This window comes from Poecilia formosa, unplaced genomic scaffold (assembly GCF_000485575.1).
Source record: "Poecilia formosa unplaced genomic scaffold, Poecilia_formosa-5.1.2 Scaffold22, whole genome shotgun sequence".
Lineage (NCBI taxonomy): Eukaryota > Metazoa > Chordata > Actinopteri > Cyprinodontiformes > Poeciliidae > Poecilia > Poecilia formosa.
The window spans coordinates 808,809-827,752 of record NW_006799961.1 but is presented as its reverse complement, the minus strand read 5'-3'; the positions used below and the strand labels follow the sequence as shown (position 1 = coordinate 827,752).

The following is an 18,944-nucleotide window of genomic DNA, read 5'->3' as shown; positions in this document are numbered from 1 at the left end:
GATGCAAAAATACAAAAAAAAAAAAAAAAAAAAGCTATATAACTCAACAGATATCTACCTCAGTGTTTCAATGAAAGGTCGTGCTGCTACAGACTCTTTGCACTGCAGATCTTGTTTGCACAGTTGTTTAATACAATGTCTTGAGGATTGTTTTTAATGCTGTCTATCCACTGTGACTTATTGAATGTATCACATGGGGACTCTTGGAAAAAAAACAGCCGAGAAGTCCAAAACGGCAAATGGAGTTCATGACTGATGGCTGTCAGGTTTTTCCCGAGTCGCATTACACTCAGGCTGGTCTTAAGTGAGAGCTGATCTTTAGGATGCATGTAAAGATTTTACTTTCCTTGTTTACAGATGTCTCTCTCTTTTTGTTTTTTTTTTTTTTGTTTTGTTTTTTTTATATTTTTTATTAATGATTGCAAGAGAAATCCAAAACATTTTGAACCACTTGAACTCACTTTTAGACCACTCTGCACCAGGGTGGTGCTAATGATAATGAAAAATGTAGCTTTAACAGTTTTGTTAGTTTTTTTTAATAGATATTTTTCTTGCACTATTCACCTGATGATCTTCCAAAGGACACCACTTTTAGATGTCTCCCTCCCTCGACGGAAGAATGTAATACAAGCTTTAACTACTGACCAATATGTAACTATGCATCATTAAAGTTTATACATCTGTAGAGATGTCTTAAAGTTTAACAGTGTTTATACAGACAAATAAAATTGACATTTTAACAAAACTGACATAGGTTCATTACATTGTTTCTGGTTTTTTTTTTTTTTTTCAAAGACTGGGTAAAATAATCCTATATGCTTCCGGTCAAGGACTTTTTGTTGACAATTTAAACCATGAAAATTGTTGAAGCTGTACTTATGAAGGCAACATTAAGGAAAAAAAGAAGTTGTACTTTGGAAGGGCGCTGATTTTAAATATGTGGCTGACTAAAGAAAAAATTGGCTGCTCCAGCAAAAACAATGCAGCCCTATACATTTTTTGTAACTTTGCCCAGCTGGTGTAGATAAATCTGAAAAAGTTCAAATCTGTCCGACCAGAAGTATATTTATTTACCAGAACTGGATTTTCTTGGTGCAGCGGCGATATTAGTGTAGCAACAAAACGCTCCAAAAGGACTCCATCGAAACGAAATGAAGAGATTTTAGCATTCGGATTAATATTAAAGCTCATGCATATTTTGAATTTAGAAAAGATGAAATGTTTTGAATGAAATCTATTCACTTTTTTTTTAATCATCTCCAGTTGCAATAGGAGCTTGAGTTCAGGAACTGGGAGTTTCCAGCGCTCCTTTCTCTTGCAGAAACTCTGATTTACATCAGCAGTGCAGCAGCCGTCAGCCTCCCGCTGATTCCCCGCCCCCTGCTGTGACCTATCTCTATATCAGCTGCCTACGCATGCCTGCCTGCCTGCATGCACTCCCTCCTTCCCCCCTCTGCTCATCATCATTCCTGACACCGAAGGTGGGAGGAGGGGGACGCCGCTTTAACCCAACACAACCACTCTGGGTGCGACTACCTGTCACACATTAAGTTTGCAGTCGTGGAAATTGTTTTTTTTTTTTAATGTTTCCAAAACATGAAATTTAAACGATTTTCTGTTAACAAAAGGGATTTATTTATCAACCTTTAAAATAAACAAAAAAAAGGTATATTTGTAAAGAGAACAAATTGTTGGCTTGAGAAAAGTGCTTGCTCAATTCACATATCAATTAAGTTCATCCTGACATTTGCAGCATACACACTTTGCGGTGCTTCTCGCAAACTCATAGGTTTGGATTAAAATACTAGTGTGAAACGTGATAGTTTCAGGAATATACATTCAACAGAAAGTGAAATTTCACAGAGAAACATTCATAGTTTAGGAGCTTGTTCCATTGTTCTAGTCTGATTCTTGTCAAACCTTTAGTATGTGCCTTTTTTTTTCTATTTTTCACACTTTAATGCTAGAAAGCATGCCTGTCACAGTTTTACCTTTAACTTTCTTTTTTTGTATCTTTTGGTAAATCCATTTGATGAAGAGTCTGACTCTTGTTTCCCACGATTTTCTCTTCTCTGGCCTTCCAGCTCTTCATCGTTTCTCTTCACACTCCCTCTTGAGCCATTCTGTATTCAAACACACTCCCCCTCTCGGTGAACACCTCATTCAGACGCCTTCGCTTGCCCTGAGGTCCGCCGCTCTTCGGGTCTCCCTCGCTCCCAAACCCCCCTCCTCCAGGGGTGTAAAGGCAGAACATGTCCTGCAGGGGGAGACCAGGAGCTGATGTGTTATTTAATTTAATGTCGAACAAAATAAGGTGCACAAAACTGGGTGTTATGAGTAACTTGCAGTATGCCTTGTGCTGTAGTATAACATTTCTATGTTTGCAGAAATGAAAGAGCTACAATCTGTCTGGCACAGGACAGATTGTAGCAGAGCAGAGATGCTTCATGTAATTTTTAATGTAAAGATCTTTTCCTCTTTCCCAGCAACCAGCAGGATTTTACTGCAACATTTACAATCCAAAGAGCCATTTCTGCCCTCAGTACAGCAAAACAAAACTGGAAAATCTGTTGTGTGTGTGTGGGTTTCTTTTTCTTTTTTTTTAAGAAAAACAATTTTATTCCTATTTTTAGGTTGACAAAACCAGAAAATTGGCCACAAAGTCTCTGATTAGTGCGTCTTTCATCTCACCCCTGGCTCAAGGCTGACGCTGGTCTTTGCTCCCAGGTTGAGGATTCGCCCGTCGGCTCTGTGCAGCAGGTTGAGCCCCGTGGCTCCATCCTCGCCCCCTGAAGCGTCGGAGAGAAACACGACCAAAAATGATTTTGGACTATAACAAACGGAAAAGGAGGGAATAAACGAACACACAGAGGAGACCTGGAGCAGGTTTCAGTGATTACCTTTAAGGCCGTAGGGGCGGATGGCCCGTCTCTCCGTCAGGACGGACAGGACCACCTTGTTCCTGAACAGAAGCTTACGGATGACGCCGTCGCCTCCCCGGCACTTCCCCGCGCCTCCTGAGCCGGGTCGCAGAGAGAAATGCTCTAAAATCACCGGATACCTGGACGGCAGACGGATCAACAGCTGCAGCCAATAACAAAAGAAAACAAACAAAAAAAAAAAACCCGACAAACTGACACGTCTTCAGCAAACTGTCTCACCTTTTCTCCAAAATCTCTGGATCGGTGATGCGGGTGTTGGTCATGTGAGAGTGGACGCCGCTCCGGCCGTGCCAGCCGGGCCCCGCCCCCGCACCCCCAGCCACCGTCTCGTAATAGCCGACTCGCTCGCTGCCGAAGGAAATGTTGTTCATGCAGCCCTGATCGGAGGAAGACAGTGCAGCGTTAAGGAAGTGCAAAAATATGCAAACATGCAGTCAAAGCTGCAGCAGGGTGTCTGCAGTTTTCACCGACTCAAATTTAAGACCATTATGAGTGGAGTTTAAGAGGCAAATCTCCCAACAAATGCACAAACTTTGACACTTACTCCAAAAACCTAGCTAATTTATGAGTATTCACCATCAAAACGAGTATTAGGTTCATGCTATGAAAAAAAAAAATTACAAGAAAAAAAGTCATAAAATTACGAGAACAAAGTAATAATTTTACAAGAATAAAGTCACACGAATAAAGTTGTATGAGAATACAATACAGCCAAAATAATATGAGAATAAAGTCATGGTATTACGAGAATAGTCATAATATTACAACTTCATTCTTGTAACATTGTAGCTTTATTTTCATATTATTACAACGCTACCCTTGTATTATTCTGACAGTGTTGCAACTTTATTCTCGTAATTTTATGACTTATCTCATAAAATTGCAAGAATTTTATGAGATATTTTATGAGAATTTTCTCTTTTTTTTAATCCATCATAATTAAAAAGTTCTGCCAAGACAAAATTTAAGACCTCTGATTAATGTATTTAAAGACAACTTACTTTAAAAACAAACAAAAAGAAGAATTTAAGATTTTTTTCAAGGCCTTAATTTTGGATGAAGCATCCAGTGAACATAAGAATTGACGTTTGTCTCACCTGGGAGGCGGAGCACACCTCAAACGCCTTAAAAATGACATCCACCACTCTCTGAGACGTGAGCACGTTTCCTCCGACCACCGCTGCATTCTGGGACGGCTGGAGGATGGAGCCGGGGGGGACGATCACTTTGATCGGCTTCAGGCAACCCTTCGTGAGCAAAAAGAGGAAGCTGTTCTTAAAATCGTCTGATTAGGATTAGAAAAACCTTAAAGAAGGCCAAAGATTGAACGTTTCCTACCTGATTGAGGGGGATGTCCTGGCCGACCATGCAGCGCAGGCAGTAGATGAGAGCGGACAGGGTGATGGCCCGTGGAGCGTTGCAGTTCCCCCACACCTCGGTTCCAGTTCCTGTGAAGTCAAACACGGCGCTGCCCTGTAACGGGAAAGGTTCAATTCAATCGGCCGCCGTCTCGTCGCGTCTTCAGATTATCCTGACAGAACGCTCAGAGTTCACCTCTTCTTCATTAATCTGAACCCGGAGTCTGATCGGTGTCCCGTCGTCCATAAAATCTTCTGACTCCACCTCTAAGGAACCGCTGGTCTGATGGCGCCGGCGCTGTGCAAACTCTCTGAGCATGTCCCTAACGGCCAGCTCGGCGTTACTCTGGAACGCAAATGCCACACGGGATTTCTTCAGATATTGTCTTGTATTTAGCCTCAGATATTTTACCATCAACTCTGCTACAGTCAAGGTAGCAGAGCTTGATAAGTCCACTGCTACACTGAACATTAAAAACAAACTTCAACTTTAGGTAGGGAGGGGTAAACAATAGCTATTTTGTTGGGGGTTTTTTTTCCCCGACAAAAGAAATAACAAATGACAGAAAATATTTTCACAAAGTGGCTTTAATTCCAGTCATCTGTTTTGTGAGTTGAATAATGGGCCAGGCTACAAGAATTTTTGTGTATTCTTGCTAGCACTGCAAAAACACACTGTATTTTTTTGCAATGTTGGCAGCCAGTCAAATATGACTCGCTTAGATCAATGGATATTCATGTGTTGGGATGGCCCAGTCAAAGTCCACACTTGCATAAAACTGGCAATCTGTTGAACTGAGTTTAGAAGTGACCCCTGGACTCAATATAAAGTCCACAAAAGTGCCCAGCTGGTAAAGACATTCGACTCGAGGCTCCCTGTGAAAGGGTTGCTTTACAAGGCGTTGATTCATCGAAGCTGAATCCAAATATGCACTACATATTTCAGAATTTTATTTCTAAGACAACACAAGAAATGTTTAGTTTTTCTTTTCGCTTCCAAATTAATTTCTTTTTGGCCAATCAGATTAAATCCTGATGAAATACACTGAAACTTGTGGATGGAATGTGACAAAATGAAAAAAAATAAAATAAAAAGGGAAACTTTTCAGGGAATTCTGAACTAGAACTGCGTGATAAATTAATTTTATCCATTAATAAATTTTCCTGTTTTTGAAGATTAAAAAAAATAATAAATCACAATTTTCCCAAAGATTTAACCAGTGCACTCCTTGTCATCCCAGCCAAGGCCAACCATCTTGTTTTACAGTTTCTATTTATTTGGTCTTTAAATTCAGGTCAACTCACAGAACGAATGAATGAAATAACAGACAATTTTGGAAAATATTTTCTATTCTTAGTAACCAAGTAAGTGAGAAATTACGGGAATCAGATTTGGTAAGATTATAATCATGGATTTTATGTTTCGGTCGCATCTACTCTGAACCTTTCTACTGACTTGCAGGAATGTTTACCTGGATGTATCCCATGTAGGCCTGGACCACGTCTAAACCGTAGCAGTCGATCAGCTCCCCCACTAACTGGCTGCCTCTCTGGTTGGCTGCCACCTGGGCCCGCAGGTCTGACAGGTTGTCGTGGAGATTACGAGTCCCAGAGCAGCCGGGGTGCTGAGCCGGAGCCATCAGAGCTCTGGTGACGGCTGGCATGGAGACAAGTGGAAGAGAGAGGGCCGGAGATAAACTTTCCGCAGGAAAACATTCGTGTTTTAACGGATGGAGGAAGACAAGCTGGTGCTTTCACCTTCTTCTTGGAAGACTCCCCCAGTGACGAGCTTGAACGAAACAAAGACTGCCCCCTCCTGCTGAAGGGAAGTGGAGTGGGGGGGCATAGAGCCTGGAGTGATGCCTCCGATGTCGGCATGATGCCCCCTGCTGGCCACAAAGAACACAGGCCTGTTGACTCCTTTTCGAAACACCTTTGGTTTGAGAGACAGAAGAAAGACAACAGTGAAGAGAGGACAGAAACCGGGACAGATGAGGATGTTAGAGAAGAACCTAAAGCCTGACCGGCGTGATGACGGTCAAGTCCGGGAGGTGGCTGCCGCCGGCGCACGGGTGGTTACTCAGAATCACGTCTCCTTCTCTCAGCTCGTTTCCCAGTGATCTGATCTTCACAAACGGAAGGAGAAAAAAAAGAATCGGACATGAAACACTCTGACTCGGTGTCAGTTTTTCCACTCAGGAGTGGTCCTGCTAATCACCTGGTACTGGACGGTCTCCTGCATGGCCCCCAGGTGGACAGGGATGTGAGGCGCGTTCGACACCAGGCCTCCGTCGGGCCCGAACACGGCGCAGGAGAAGTCCAGACGCTCCTTGATGTTCGTGGAGATGGAGGTCCTCTGGAGGACTCTGCCCATCTGCTCTGCAGTGGTCCGTGGGACAGAAATATCAGTCAGCAACTTCCTTTCACAATCGCATCTCTAATCAACTCTGAACGTTATTTATTTTTTTTTTGAAAGCGCCGTCCCACCCGCTATGCTCATGAAGCGGTGGGAGAAGATGGAGAGCTGCACGGTGTTGAGCTCAGTGCCGATGGCGCACTGAGAGTCCGAGCCGACAGCCAGGCAGACGTCGCCGTCCTCCGTCAGGCGGGCCTCGCAGGACGGCTCCACCAGGATGGTGCTGACGGGGATGAAAGAAGAGATGGTATAAACCTGCAGCAAATGAGCTTAATTATAAATTAATTTAATCCACGAGGGCAAAGATTTTAATATTCTGAACTCAAGAACAGACAAAAACCCAAATTCAGGCATTTATGTCATCCTCGTAAGAGATTATTCTCACGACATCCGAAAACCTTTTCCCACAACGTCATAATGGAGAATTTGTGTGTAAATAAAACAATACTAATTAAGTAAAAACAGATTTCAACCAGTTTTACTTTTGCAAAATGTACCACCTGTACATTTCTTGTATCTAAGCAGATAAGCAGTATTTCAAAAGAGCTTATGTTTTATAAACAATAATATTACTTGTCATTAATTTAGTGTTAAGAGATGAGCGTTTTTTTTTTTCTGGTATCGAACTAACTGTTAGCATTTAGGCTAACATTAGCATTTTAACTAATTTTAGCTTATACAAAAATTTTAACATACTGATTGGAGTAACTCCATGTTACTCAACATAATTGTCCAATTTAAATGGGTGATATAATGGACATATAAAATACGGGTCATATAAAATATGACCCGTATTTTATTTCAGTTACACAGATCAATTAAGAATAATAGATATTCAAAAATAAAATAAAAAATGGTCTCGCTGTGTCTTCTGGCATTTACCAAATAGAAATAATTTCGGTAATCCTAACTGACCTAAAACAAACAAAAAAAAAAACATTTAGTCAAATTTAACTGCAGACAGTGAAAAAAAAAAGTATTTTAATTATGTGAATGATATCTGGTTTCAACTGTCTTTATAGCAAAAATGTGCAGTTTCAAGAACTTTCCACACTATGAAAACACTTAATTGACGTTCCGAATTGAAGTTCAAGCACTGTCAGGGCTTTCAAGCACCTGAACAAACCCTGGTTTTAGGCTCAAAATCTTCACTTCAACTAACACCTCAGTGAACCTCGATAGAGGGCAACCAGCCCATGTCTAGTGAAAGGCCTGCCTGTTTTTGTCGATGATGATGGCCGGTCCTTGGATGCTTTTGCCACATGGCAGTTCCTCCCACAGATACACACTGGTGTCCATGTAGCCGTCTTCAAAGAAACACTTGGTCATCTACAGAGGAAGACAACAGGAAGACCTTCGGTGTGAATTTTTAGCAGCAAGGATGGCTGCTATTACGTGTGCGTGTTCTTGACTACCATGACAGGCTTGGCTTGTTTGTGTCCCGTCTTTGATTTATGCATGGAGTTGATCCCAGATTTTCCGCAGCCTCTCACTCTGATGTCGTCCACCATGATGGCTCTGTCTGGGATGGTGAACCCAAACTCCTTCAAATAACTGCAACAAAAGTAAAACGTGACTTATTCCCATCAAGAAAAGTTGCACTAAAGCAGGCATAAACAAAGGGACTCGGCAGACCGCTTGGTGAAGGCGCTGCTGAAGTCGCCGGCTCGACAGGAGTGGGCGTTACCGGGGTAACCGTCAGCCGTAACCATGAGGGCGCAGTCGGTGCCTTCGTAACGCAGGTGGAGGAAAACCTCAGTAGATATCTGACCACTGGGGACGACAAGAGAAGTCCCAGAGAGTTGGATTATGTTACTGTCAACAGTCCATGTTAATCAGAAGCAGTCAGGTAACATTTAAAATGCAGGATTCAATCATTCACAGGGGAAAGAGCTAGAGCAGCGGTTGAAGGTACACGAGTTACACTGGTTGTCAGTTCTCTTAAAAACATGCATATTTTTCAAATTGATGCCAATTTGTTTTTTTAATTTCTGAGAAAAATATTCTTAGAAATAACATGTCTATATTTTGAATCATTAGCTGATGAAGGTTTAGAATAAGGAAAATGAAGTAATAAAAGGCTCTTCCAGTGAACATACCAAAGTACAACTCCCAAACCTTAAAACTGTGTATCGGCTTGAGTCTTAATCAGAAACATGACATTTTGATTCAACTTTAAAATATATTTTCAATTTTTACCCTATTTTATAATGAAAGAAAGAGATCCTATATTATATTTCTATGCAATAATGCAACCAAATGTGGAAGAGATTCTCAATTTAGTCCTCCACAGTGGCTTTGCTGCCCGCTAGTGGTTAAAATTGTGATATCCTGAAAATGTTACAAAAAAAAAAAAAAATCACATTTCTATAAACAGGCTCAGATTGCCGGTGTGACGGATAGACTATGATGAAAAGTGATGACCGTTTTAACCTTTGGTGCCTGGAGGGTTAAAGCGAAACCTCTCTTTTTCTTTAGGAAGAAAATCTATCGGTTACTTTCGCTTGCTGAGTTTTGTTGGCTCTGACCTCGAGAAGCCGCGTGCGGACAGCGTGTCGCAGCAGCGTCTGCAGAGTTGCTCCATCCTGCGGTCCAGCTCGGCGAAACACCGCTGCTCGTACTTAAGAGAGCACGGCTCCTGCACCTCTTCCACAACGTCTGCCAGGGCAAGACCGTACGCCGACAGCACGCCGCTGTACCTGAGAGCAGCGCGCACACACACACACACACACTCTAACAAACCTGTTTAAGCAACAAAACATTCTTGTGCAGCAATTTGACCCTCCTTTTTTAATCTTACTTATGGATGAAGACGGTTTTCATTCCCAGAGCTCGGGCTATAGAGCAGGCATGCTGGCCGCCTGCGCCGCCGAAACACGCCAGCACATGCTGAGACGTGTCATGACCTTTGGCCTGTTAGGTTTTCAGAAGAAAACAGCGAACACAAAATTGCTTAAAATCAGTAACCCTAAAATCCCGCAGTGCTGTAATAACGTACTTGCGTCAAAGCCCTGATTGGTCGACACATCGCCTCGTTAGCAACGCGAATGAATCCCATCGCGACGTCTTCCACGCTCATCGTTGATTGGCTGTTTGGCACCATGTCGTTCTGGGAGTTTGTGGCCCCATTGGCCTTTATTTGAAAACAGAAATAATAAGTCTTTTATGTCACTGTTTGCCGTTAGCATTACTGAAATGAAAACCTCTAAGTATTGGCACCTGGGTTTGGCTCGCTGACAGGAAGCTGTTGATCTCCTCAGTGAGACGACGGAAATGCGTCATGGTGTCTTCCAAGGACAACGGTTCGTTCTCAGCGGGGCCGAAGATTTTTGGAAAGAAGGGAGGAAGAAGGCGACCCAGAGCCAAGTTAGCATCGGTCACAGTCAGAGGGCCACCTGCAAAATACATTTAAAATAATAATAAAAAAAAGAACAGAAGGGGAAAAAAATCTGACCAGTAAATGGTTGCAAAAAGGCATTATTACAAAAATGTAAGATATTTGTTTGTGTTATATTCTCAGCTTCAGCCTTGTTTTTCTCTTTTTACTTTTATTCTGCAATACGAAAGTGGAAATCGGTTGTTGATCATGAATCTAGTCGGTTTCTAAAAGACATCTTCTTTACTCCCGCTTTATAGCTTTCGCATGATACAAGCTCGAGTTATGCAAGGTGAACTTGAGCCCATTTCTTCTCCTTTATGTACATTAAGCGGATTATTAACTCAGAGGAGGATGGGGGGGAGGGGGGAACTGAACCGAAAACCCTGGCTCTGTTACTGTGGATTATTGCCGAACGTCATGGAGATTAACAGGGTGAGGTATAAAAGGAAGATTCAATAAAGCCAAAAAATGAAACGCACTCGTGTTTATTAACTGACTGTGGAGAAGAGAGAGCCGTCTGTAATCTCACCTTTCCTGTAACAGGCCGGTCCTGGATGTGCACCTGCAGATTCTGGTCCTACGACAAACATCCCTGATCTGGGGAGGTTACAAAAAAAAAGCAAAGAAATCATAAACATGCCAGGGAAACGCAAACAAGAATTTGCGTAAGAGTTCATTTGAAAGAAGAATAAATCCCTCTTTCAAGGGTAAGTTCACCTGAAAAAGAGTCGGGACCCCCCGCCCGCAGCCACGGTGTTGATGTCCAGCTGAGGTGCTTGCAGGGTGATTCCAGCTGTCGTGGCCTCAAACACGTGCTCGTACTGGCCGGCATAGCGGCTCACGTCGGTGGAGGTTCCTGCCGGGAAACACAAAACATTAAGATTAAAAAAAGAAAAAAAAAACTGAATAGAAAGTCTCAAGTGGTATATTTGTACTTCATTAAATTCTTTTGAAACCTTGAACCTTCTGGGATGTTACAGCATAAAAGCCTTTGGTTTGGTTTGTTTTTTTTGTTGTTTTTTTACTTAGATTTACTGTGAAAGAAAAAGTTAACATGTAATTGGAAGGTGGAAGAAAAAGGACATAATCTCACACACTCACCGCCCATATCAAAGCCAATCACGGGCTTCTTCTCCATTTGGCTGTAGGAGGTGATTGCGTATCCCACCACGCCCCCTGCTGGGCCGGAGAGAATGGCTCTTGAGCCGCAGAACTGCTCCATGGGGGTCAGACCTCCATCTGACTGCATGAACAACACATCTACATCCTAAAAACAAAAAAAAGATTAAATTAGGGAATTCAGGCCTAGAAAGTTTAAATTGAAATACACAAATTAGTTTTTTATGCCCAAAATTAAACAAAACAAAACAAAACAAAAAACGTACCTTCAGGCCACCTTTAAAGCCGGCGGTGAATCCTTTTAAATACTGATGAATTTTGGGTGTGAGGTAGGCGTCTGCGCAGACCGTGTAGCCCCGAGGGACCGCCCGCACCATCGGCATGACCTCGCTGGAGAGAGACACCTGGGTGAAGCCCAGACGACGGGCGAGGGAGCCCACCGCTTTCTCATGATCGGACCAGCTGAAACGAGCAGAAAATAGAACCCGAGTCAAACATCTGGCTAATTGTGTGTGTTTGATCACACTTTCAGACATATTTGAGTGAAGAATGAGATTACAACCAAGGAGTGTCTCACCCATTCTATCAGTTTTATACAAAAAACTTTATATAAAACGGAATAATTGGGTGTGACGTCTACATGAAGGGGGAGAGGCAGGAGAGGAAAACATGACCTTTCACCCAGAAGGTTGCATAAGCCTCACAGACAATAGACGAGAGCTTACTGGACGTACAGAGCAGGAGAGATCCTGGAATCTCGGGGAGTTATATAATCACATATCAGCTGTTAAAAAAATAGTAAGTTAGAAGCAGGGAAAATGTGGTGAGATAAGTTAAAAAATATTACGTTACAAAAGAACAAGGGTTCAGCCTGAAAGCTAAAAGAGGGGGGATTGTGTTGTTGATGTACTGACGTGTACGAGTGGAGGAGGAGGACGGCGATGCTGGAGATACCGCGGGACAGAACTCCTCTCAGGTCCTTCTCCACTTTGTCCAGATTCAGTTCCTGCCACACCTCCAGAGAATCACCTGTACTGCCTAAAGACAAAAAAAGAAGAAGAAAGAAAACAGGCTGTCAGTGTGTTTTGTGCACCGATCAGTTTTGTTAGATTTTTAGCTGGGTTTTAGCCTCCAGCGTTATGAACTAGCAATATTAGAAAGATGGAAACATTTTACAAATCAAGCATGTCGTTATGACAGAAACGAGGTGAAAGCTCAAAACGATGTTCGAGCACCTCTGACGCAACATGTCAAACCTTCCTGTTATCCAGCCATAAAGATAATTATTATGGTTTTAATACTAATACAACCATTAGCCACACAACAACAACAAAAAAGCAACAACTGTCTCAACATAACGAGATTTTTGAATTCACAACCATTTTCCTTTCCAGAACTTAATAACTCTAACCTCCGATCAGTTTCTGACAGAAAACAAGAACTAACATTTTTGTTTTTATAACCTGTTAATATGTAACTTTCATTTGGCCCACAGGAAAACTTGTTAATGTTTGCAAGAGTAACATTCAAACTTGATCATTCAGATCAGAAGGAGCGAACCGGCAAAGCAGCCGAGGACAGGAAACAAGTGAAATCAGACCACAAAGGCTTTGGTTTCAGATCGGAACAAAGCACTTTGTTCTCAAAAACCATGAAAATATAGTTGATGATTCTTCTAACAAGGCTTCAATCTGAAATGTATGGCAGCTCATTCAAAATATCTCCCTCCACAAAGGCCCAACCCAAAGGTTTAGGGCGATCTAAAAAGCACCAGCAACATTTTCCGGAGTTGTTTCTTATCCTGATAGATGCGGTAAAAGTATAATGGCTAAAGAAAATGGTTCATTAAATGGAAATGCCTCCTAATTTAAAGCAGAAAAAGTAGTAAACATTGACTTTATGAATTATTCTTTTTTTTGCAAAACAGTCTAACGTGCAAATATGTCCAACTTTGGTGTCATTAAGGAAGCCAACAATTGGATCCACAGTGAAATATATGAAATATTGATGGAAAAAACGAGGAATATTTGAACTTTGCAAACACCTGTTATGATACGTTTGGGATCTTTCCTGGGCAGCTGGCAGTCGTCTTGACAGAGGACGACTCGCTCGTCCACTTCTATGACCTCCTCATAAAGCACATCAGGGACGGCGACCTCCTGCATGCAAAGGTCAAGCAGATGTACTGAAGAGAAGAACCAGACAAGTCCTGCGAAACACTGAGAACACAGGACTGAACATATCCTGGACAGCATTTAAGATTTTTGTTCACAGTTTTGCAACAAGGCTTAGTAGATAAGTGACCCCAACAGTTAATGGTGCAACGGGTCAGTGGAGGCGGAGGGCAAACTTCAGGGGCTGCCACGGTGCTCTGCAACATAAACAATACTATAAAAAAGACACTGCCAAAATGTCTCTATAACAATTAAAAAAAATAAAATAACTGACCATGTATTATCAGTAGTTTTTCCCAGTGTTAGCAGAATGCCTCATTAGGTTTACGGGGCAACTATTTTTTAATTAAAAGGTAAGTTGCTTTGGATCTCCATTTTTCCCTTGAGAAATGGGGGAGGGGGGACAACCTTGTGTATGTGTGTTTTACAAAGTTTTACCGAAATATTTAACTGAGACACGAAAGCATAGATAGATGATATCTGTATTGTAAATTGGCATTATGCTAAAATCTGATATTTGTCTCTTAATGTGAAGTCATGATTGATGCACCTCTTGATTGAGTTCATTACATTTTTTTAACCTGCTATTAGATGTTATAATCAGTCTTCTGAATCTAATCGAATCTCAAACAAATAGTAATGTAAATACACACAAGGTATGCTGCTGGCCTCTCTAAAGAGGAAAAAGCAATAGAGAACAGAAAAGCAACCTTGTCCAAATTCAGGAAACTGCTTCTCTTAAGTTGATCCACAATGTCAGGGAACAGTGTTCAGTTATCCACCAAGTGTGTGAGTAGGGATTATCCCTAATGCCCTGAATTTGTCCTGCCTATTGATGTAATCTGCAGTTATAAAGTCTTTCTCCATCACTGCAATGGAGTAGTCAACAAAATACTGTGATTTCCACCCTTTGAACTGAGCCATAGTTTGTCATGTTTCACCTATTGGTTACGTATTATAGTTTAAATCGCATTGAGGGGAAAAAGAAGATTTTTTGTTTTTTTTTTAAATAATACTGGGATCATTATGAGAATTTGAGGTATAGATATTAGGATCCAGTAAATGGGATCAATAATGTAGTGCAACAATAATGGACGCAAGCTGCCATTGAAATCTAAAGAAGAAGAAGAAAGCACCCATTTTCATTTAGCACATGCTAGCAGCAGACACGAAGGATCAGCACTTTTACTGTTACAGTTACCGTTCGGAAACTACCGTAATCAGTTCAGTTAAATCTAAACTTGGCAACTTTTTCTTTTTGAACCGTAATAAATGTGATATTCAATTGACCTGTTATGACTCAAATTTTGGGTGTCCGCCCCCCTCTGCTGCGTGAGATATCAAGAGATATCAATATCGAGATTAGATTATATCTATATAATCTAATCGATATCTATATAGTCTAATCGATATTGATATCTCTTGATATCTCACGCAGCAGAGGGGGGCGATTAGATTATAGATTATAAGATTATTATTATTATCATTATTATATTATTATTATTAAGATTATTATTAGATTATTATTATTAGATTAGATTATATAGATATAATCTAATCTAATCGATGGGGTATCAATTAGATTAGATTGGGGTATTAGATTCAATTAGATTCATAAGACTGATATGGGTGCATTTGAGAACAGTGTTTATTACTCAGATACCCCAAAATAAAATTGAGGGAAATCAAGCACTTTCAGAAGTAACCTGTAATAAACAGTCCATCTTTGCCATAGCATAAACACCAATGTTTACACTGTTTTTCAATCCTTCCATGCAATGCATGTAACACACCCATTACTCTACACCTAAAAACAACAGAATAATTAATTTGGTGTTAAGAGATGAGGGTTTTCTACTAGTAACGAACTGCCACGAAGTATAAATCAGATTTTTACTTTTGTGTTGAATGTCTGTTTTACAATATATTTACCACAAATGACGAACAAAAAAAAAAAAAACACTTTTCTGCTAAATTCACCAGCTGCACAATTCTTGTTAGTGTAAAATAAGTAGTATTTCAAAAGTGCAGAAGAAATATTATATTGTTTGAACAATAACAATTTTTGTTGTTAATCTGTTGCTAAGAGATGAGTGTGTTTACTGGTAACCAAGTGCCACGAAGTAAACTTCAGATTTTTACTTTTGCAAAATGTACCAACTGTAAATTTCTTGTATCTAATCAGATTTTTTGAAATTATTTTGAAAATTCACCAACTGAACCAAAATTCACCAACTGCACAATTCTTGTTAGTGTAAAATAAGTAGTATTTCAAAAGAGCAGAAGAAATATTATATTTTTTGAACAATAACAATTTTTGTTGCTAATCTGTTGCTAAGAGATGAGTGTGTTTACTGGTAACCAAGCCCCACGAAGTAAACTTCAGATTTTTACTTTGGCAAAATGTACCAACTGTAAACTTCATGTGCCTAATCGGGTAAGCATTATTTCGAAAGAGCTTATGTTTCATAAACTATATAACTTATTAATTTGGTTTTAAGAGATGAGCGTTTTCTACTGGTAACGAACTGCCACGAAGTATAAATCAAGATTTTTACTTTTGTGTTGAATGTGTGTCTTATAATATAATTACCACTAATGACTAAAAAAAATTAACTTTTTTGCAAAATTCACCAACTACACAATTCTTAACAAGTATAAAATAAGTACTATTTCAAAAGAGCAGAAGAAATACTAGAAAATTCCTGAAGAAATTTAACCGGGACCTACCAAAGTGTGAACGTCGGTTGGAACCCAGCATTCTGATGCTAAAAATTACCATAAATGCTAAAGAAAGCTGCAATGTACTCAACAGCATGTGGAGAGTCTCACGCATGTCGAGTAGCATGGACTTATGCCATTCTCTATGTTAAAATTAGTGTATAAGCTAAAATTAGCTGAAATGCTGAAATATTAGCCTAAATGCTGGCAGTAGCATGTGGAGCATCACTAGCATGTTGTTTTAATTTGTCTTGCTCCATTGAATATACTAAACATGTCTAATTAATAAGCAAACTAGCTAATAGCTAACTTTAGGGAAAAAGCTAATGCGCAAGGCAGTGCACTAGTGGGGGGCAGTGAAATGCTAATGTTTGTGCCGAGAGAAAAAAAGGGCTAATATTATTGCACCGCTATAGACAGTGCAATAATATTAGCCTTTTTTATGTTAGCATTTTTTATGTGTTTTTTTTTTTGGGCAGGCCCCAACTAAACCTCATTCTGCAGAAACAGAAGTCTACATGCAGCTAACTTCGTAAAAGAGTTTAAAGAGTGAATATCATACGACAACAAGACAAACGTTACCACATCAAAAAGTTTGGGCCTGGCCTGTGTGCCAATGTGCAGCAAGTCCTTGAAGCCTTTTGTGACCAACAGTGCGGTCCGTTCTCCTTCCCTCTCCAGCAGGGCATTGGTTGCCACGGTAGTGCCCATTCGGATCCAGCCAATCAGGGCGGTGTCAACAGGCTGGTCACGAGGGAAGACCTGCCCCGATTCCTGCAGTTAAATATATTAATCGCAGTTGTTAAGAATGTTGTTCAGTGTAGAACAATAGTATTTCATAAGCAACCTTACATTTTGGCAGATTAAATCCACATAATTTACTGTTTAGAAAAAAGAATGTATTCTGGTCTGATGGAGGCAAAATGAAACTGCTTACTCTACATCCAAAGCAAAACATCACCCTCATTGTTCTATGCACATGGTAAAACATTCTGGTGGCAACATAATGAGCAGGGACAGGACAGTTTGTACTGGGAAGGTGGATGAAGCTCGACACAGAACAGTTTTGAAAAAAACTAAATGAAACTCATATTAGTGGAAAAGACTTGAAACTGGGGTGGAGATTTACCTTCCAGTAGGACAATGACTGAAACAAGAGCTATGGCTTAAGTTAAAATGTATTCATGTTTGAGAAAGGCTCAGACAAAGTTAGGACCTAAATTCAATTGAGAATTTGTTCACTTTCAAGCTTTTGCAACGAATTATAAAGCTTAGTATCAAGATGTGCCAAACTGAATGATTCCCCAAAAATGAGCTGTTTACATAAAACTTTCTAAGTCTGGTTCAAAGTTGCAGAATATTTAGAACTTTCACCACAAGACAATGATTGAGGAAATATGATAATAATAATAAAAAAATAATAAATCGCCTTCATCTTACCTCCTCCAAGACCCGGCGGATGCCCTCAGTGGGAGCGTCTTTGTAGTTCTGCGGGTCTCTGGACAGCAGTTTAAGGACTCTCTCACGGCCATCAGGCAGACGTGCAAACACATCGGTGAAGGTGCCACCTCGGTCTATGGCGAAGTCAAACTTCCCCTTAGTCTCGGCCATAGTGAGGAAAATGGAAAACGCAGCTGCTGGTCCTTAAGGAGCTGAAAAGGGAAAACAAAGTTAGACTTAAACATGTTTATTCACACGCCCAGGCTTCATCTCTATTTGCAGTCAATTACTACCAAGTTTACACAACAATCATGTTCGTTATCTTGTTTTTTTTTTTTTTTTTCCCATTGACACTGTATTTCCAGGTTTTGACCTCTGACACGTAAACATTCCTGCGCTTTGCCTGCGTGCATCTAAACCCAACTCAACACAAAATCCACACACTTTTTCCGCACGCAGGCTCTTCTTTGAAGCGTGAAGAATCGGGTGGCAAGGCTGCTGCTGCTGCCTCTTTAAAATTGTGTGACTGTGAATTATGCATGCAGTTAACATTCGACAAACCAGAAATACAGCAGATTATGCGTGACGCTTTGTGACACCACAGCACAGGAAAGCCTGCAAACCACATGCACATTCATGCACAAGACCACATGAAGAGAGTTAGCTTCTGTCGTGTACTTCCAAAACAACAACCACCTCTACACTTAATCCTCTGTTTGTCTCAGTTGATATTTTTGCATGCATGCTGCTGCGATCATTTCAGTTCATAGGCGGAATCGGAACAACAAACCCAAACAGCACCGGGTGTTTTTTCTCACCCGTGTCCGTCGGTCGCTGCAGGATCTGTTCCTGTTGTAATCTTCGGTAATCCGGTGACGATCCGATCCGATCCTCCCGCCCGGCCCTCTCTCCGATCGGTTCCGAAAGACACGTTTGAGGGAGTCGGAGCAGTTTCGGAGGTTTAACCCCGCCTTCGTGGGAGAGGAGCTCCAGGATCTGAAACCCGACCTGCTCTAACAGGGGTCAACTCTACGATGAGAAATCACACCTGACGTGATCGTACATTTCAGAAGATGTGTGCAATTTATGGTATGGATTTAATGCGACAGGCCACAAAGTTCTCCATTATTGAGATGCTGAAGGAAAATCATTTGTGTTAACACACACTCCGATACCCTTAAAATTCAGAGTAATCAACTGCATCGGAAGTCGACTTATGCAAACACTATTTTGTACTGAGGAACACTGCAAGTGTCAGGAGGCCAAGGCAGTAACAGAGTCAGTGTGATCCAGTATTTTTTACTCTCAGTGCAAGGTCATTTGCTGTAGCCAGTTTGATAACGCTGGCGGGAGGCATTAACATCTTTCACACACAGAGAGAGCATAGGGGAATCT

At 40.9% G+C, this 18,944-nt stretch overlaps 1 protein-coding gene across 1 annotated transcript; it reads right to left on the bottom strand.

Moving 5' to 3' along the window:
* oplah (5-oxoprolinase, ATP-hydrolysing) lies at positions 1-18,493 on the bottom strand. The gene is made up of 28 exons (XM_007547860.2): positions 18,368-18,493; positions 17,550-17,761; positions 16,692-16,883; positions 13,259-13,373; positions 12,129-12,252; positions 11,481-11,676; positions 11,197-11,362; positions 10,813-10,951; positions 10,625-10,692; positions 9,936-10,111; positions 9,715-9,849; positions 9,517-9,629; positions 9,245-9,415; positions 8,352-8,489; positions 8,132-8,270; positions 7,933-8,045; positions 6,788-6,939; positions 6,519-6,679; positions 6,325-6,426; positions 6,059-6,233; positions 5,773-5,957; positions 4,497-4,646; positions 4,281-4,415; positions 4,040-4,189; positions 3,162-3,319; positions 2,901-3,061; positions 2,692-2,789; positions 1-2,257 (listed from the first exon to the last, which is right to left on the bottom strand). Exons 2-28 carry the CDS (start codon positions 17,718-17,720, stop codon positions 2,102-2,104), a joined length of 3,939 nt encoding a protein of 1,312 aa, XP_007547922.1. The 5' UTR covers positions 17,721-17,761; positions 18,368-18,493; the 3' UTR covers positions 1-2,101.
* Between the last annotated feature and the right edge of the window lie 451 nt (positions 18,494-18,944).